The sequence below is a fragment of the Anastrepha ludens genome, chromosome 2, assembly GCF_028408465.1.
Source record: "Anastrepha ludens isolate Willacy chromosome 2, idAnaLude1.1, whole genome shotgun sequence".
In the NCBI taxonomy this organism is placed as follows: Eukaryota; Metazoa; Arthropoda; class Insecta; order Diptera; family Tephritidae; genus Anastrepha; species Anastrepha ludens.
This window is the reverse complement of record NC_071498.1, coordinates 167,161,586-167,164,106: the sequence shown is the minus strand read 5'-3', so window position 1 is coordinate 167,164,106 and position 2,521 is coordinate 167,161,586. Positions and strand designations below refer to the sequence as shown.

At 21.2% G+C, this 2,521-nt stretch overlaps 1 protein-coding gene across 1 annotated transcript; it reads right to left on the bottom strand.

Moving 5' to 3' along the window:
- Positions 1-330: 330 nt before the first annotated feature.
- Positions 331-1,738, bottom strand: LOC128860395 (uncharacterized). Its single transcript, XM_054097907.1, has 2 exons — positions 1,250-1,738; positions 331-1,192 (listed from the first exon to the last, which is right to left on the bottom strand). The coding sequence occupies exons 1-2, from the start codon at positions 1,317-1,319 to the stop codon at positions 453-455; spliced, it is 810 nt and encodes a 269-aa protein (XP_053953882.1). The 5' UTR covers positions 1,320-1,738; the 3' UTR covers positions 331-452.
- Between the last annotated feature and the right edge of the window lie 783 nt (positions 1,739-2,521).

The window sequence follows — 2,521 nt, the reverse complement described above, 5'->3', positions numbered from 1 at the left end:
AGATATAAAATGTTTATCAATTCAATCTCTACCAACATCTGAAAATATTAAACAATATTCTGTAATAATATTTGATGATATCTCTACAGAACAACAAGATAATATTTCCAATTATTTTGCTTATGGTAGACACAATAACATTTCTTGTTTTTATTTATGTCAAACATATTCAAAAATACCTAAACAATTGATAAGAGATAATGCAAACTATATAATTTTATTTAAACAAGATAAGACTAATCTGAAACACATATTTAATGATCATTGTAATGATATTGATTATGATATTTTAAAAAATATGTGTATTCAATGTTGGAAAGAACAGTTTGGATTTTTAGTAATAGATAAAGAACAAGAAACAAATGATGGTAGATATAAAAAAATGTTTGAATTTTTCTTTACAATATAAAAAAATGTTTGAATTTTTGTTTGAATAAGATTTTTATTTTTTATTATATCCAGTTATTTTGGAAATCTTTATATTTTTCATTTTTTTCATCAAAAACTATATCTAATATTTTTCTATATTTATATAATCCATCAATGGTTATATCTAAATTTTGCAATTTTTGGTATTGTGTTACCAAAAAGCCTATATAACGTAATTTACAAGCATAGCTTTCGCTTATCTTAAATTTTTTATATATATCTTTCATAGTTGTATATTTACATTTTACACCAATTTTTTTATAACCTTTTTCTAATTGCAATTTTCTTGCATATTCTTCTAAAATTAATCCTATTGTACAATTTATATAAAAAGTATTTTTCTTATTTTGTAATAATAATTTATTAATTTTATATAATTTTGTAATATTATCATCAATACTATCTTTTTGTAAATTTTGTATAAATTCATTATCAATTTTAAAATCTAAACCAACTGGTTTAGATTGGTTTACACGTTTTGATTCCAATAATTCTTTTAAATCGATGAAATCAAATTCTCTTTTATCTTTCTTATAATTTTTTTTATCTTTTTTATCCATAAACATATTATCCAAAAAATTTTTATATTTTTCATTTTTTAATTTTAGGCCATTGCCTTCAAATATATATTTTTCTTTTAGTTGATTAAAAGAAGAAATACGTTTTTCTATACAAAAACTGGTGAAGGTTTCAAGATCTTTAAAAAATTTTTCCCCTTCTTCATCAAATCCATCCTTGCTTTCATCGAAATCCATACTTTCTTCTGAAACAAATAAATAAATTAATAAAAACTTAAAAAATTACAAAAAAAAAAACTTACCAGCCATAGTTATAAAATCTTTTTGTTTTGTTTTTTTTTTGCGTCCACCCTCTTCTAACGCTAAATACATACTGCACTTGTAACCATGTTTGACTTTGTCAAACGGTTTCGACAGAGTCGAAGCATGTGTTGATGTATAAAAGCTTATCAAATATTATGCTTATCTTGCAGTTTGTGACTCATGTTGACTCCGTCAACGGTTCACAAAGTGAACATATTCAACAGTATTTCATTTTTTTTGGTTTGTGCTTATGCTTATTCTATTTATAGATTGTGAGCAATGCTGATAAGATCAGCATTGCTTGCTTTGCATACTACTCAGCTGTAATTACATTACTTTAGAATATGATGTTTAGATGAGTTGGTTAAGCAGTTGGAATTATAACAATAATTTTGTTGCAAGTTCAAATCTGACTCAAAGACTCTTGTTTTGAGGAGTTCGTCGTTTTTTTTGAAAGGTACTTTAAAAAATAAATGTATCCTTTTTTATTTTTTTTTTTTTTTGAATAGATTACTTTAAATATTTTGTAATAAATATTTAAAATTATCAATCAATAATAATCGACCCAACTCAAAATTTTTAACTTTTTTTTTTATTTTTGTTTGAATAGATTACTTTAAATATTTTGTAATAAATATTTAAAATTATCAATCAATAATAATCGACCCAACTCAAAATTTTTAACTTTTTTTTTTATTTTTGTTTGAATAGATTACTTTAAATATTTTGTAATAAATATTTAAAATTATCAATCAATAATAATCGACCCAACTCAAAATTTTTAACTTTTTTTTTTATTTTTGTTTGAATAGATTACTTTAAATATTTTGTAATAAATATTTAAAATTATCAATCAATAATAATCGACCCAACTCAAAATTTTTAACTTTTTTTTTTATTTTTGTTTGAATAGATTACTTTAAATATTTTGTAATCAATATTTAAAATTATCAATCAATAATAATCGACCCAACTCAAAATTTTTAACTTTTTTTTTTATTTTTGTTTGAATAGATTACTTTAAATATTTTGTAATAAATATTTAAAATTATCAATCAATAATAATCGACCCAACTCAAAATTTTTAACTTTTTTTTTTATTTTTGTTTGAATAGATTACTTTAAATATTTTGTAATAAATATTTTAACATTTTTTCACTTAATAGACATCGACCCAACACAAAATTTTAACTGTACCAACCTAAATATTGATTACTAGTACATCAAAAATAGATATCTTTAATATCTTAAAAATATTAACTACGAGTAAC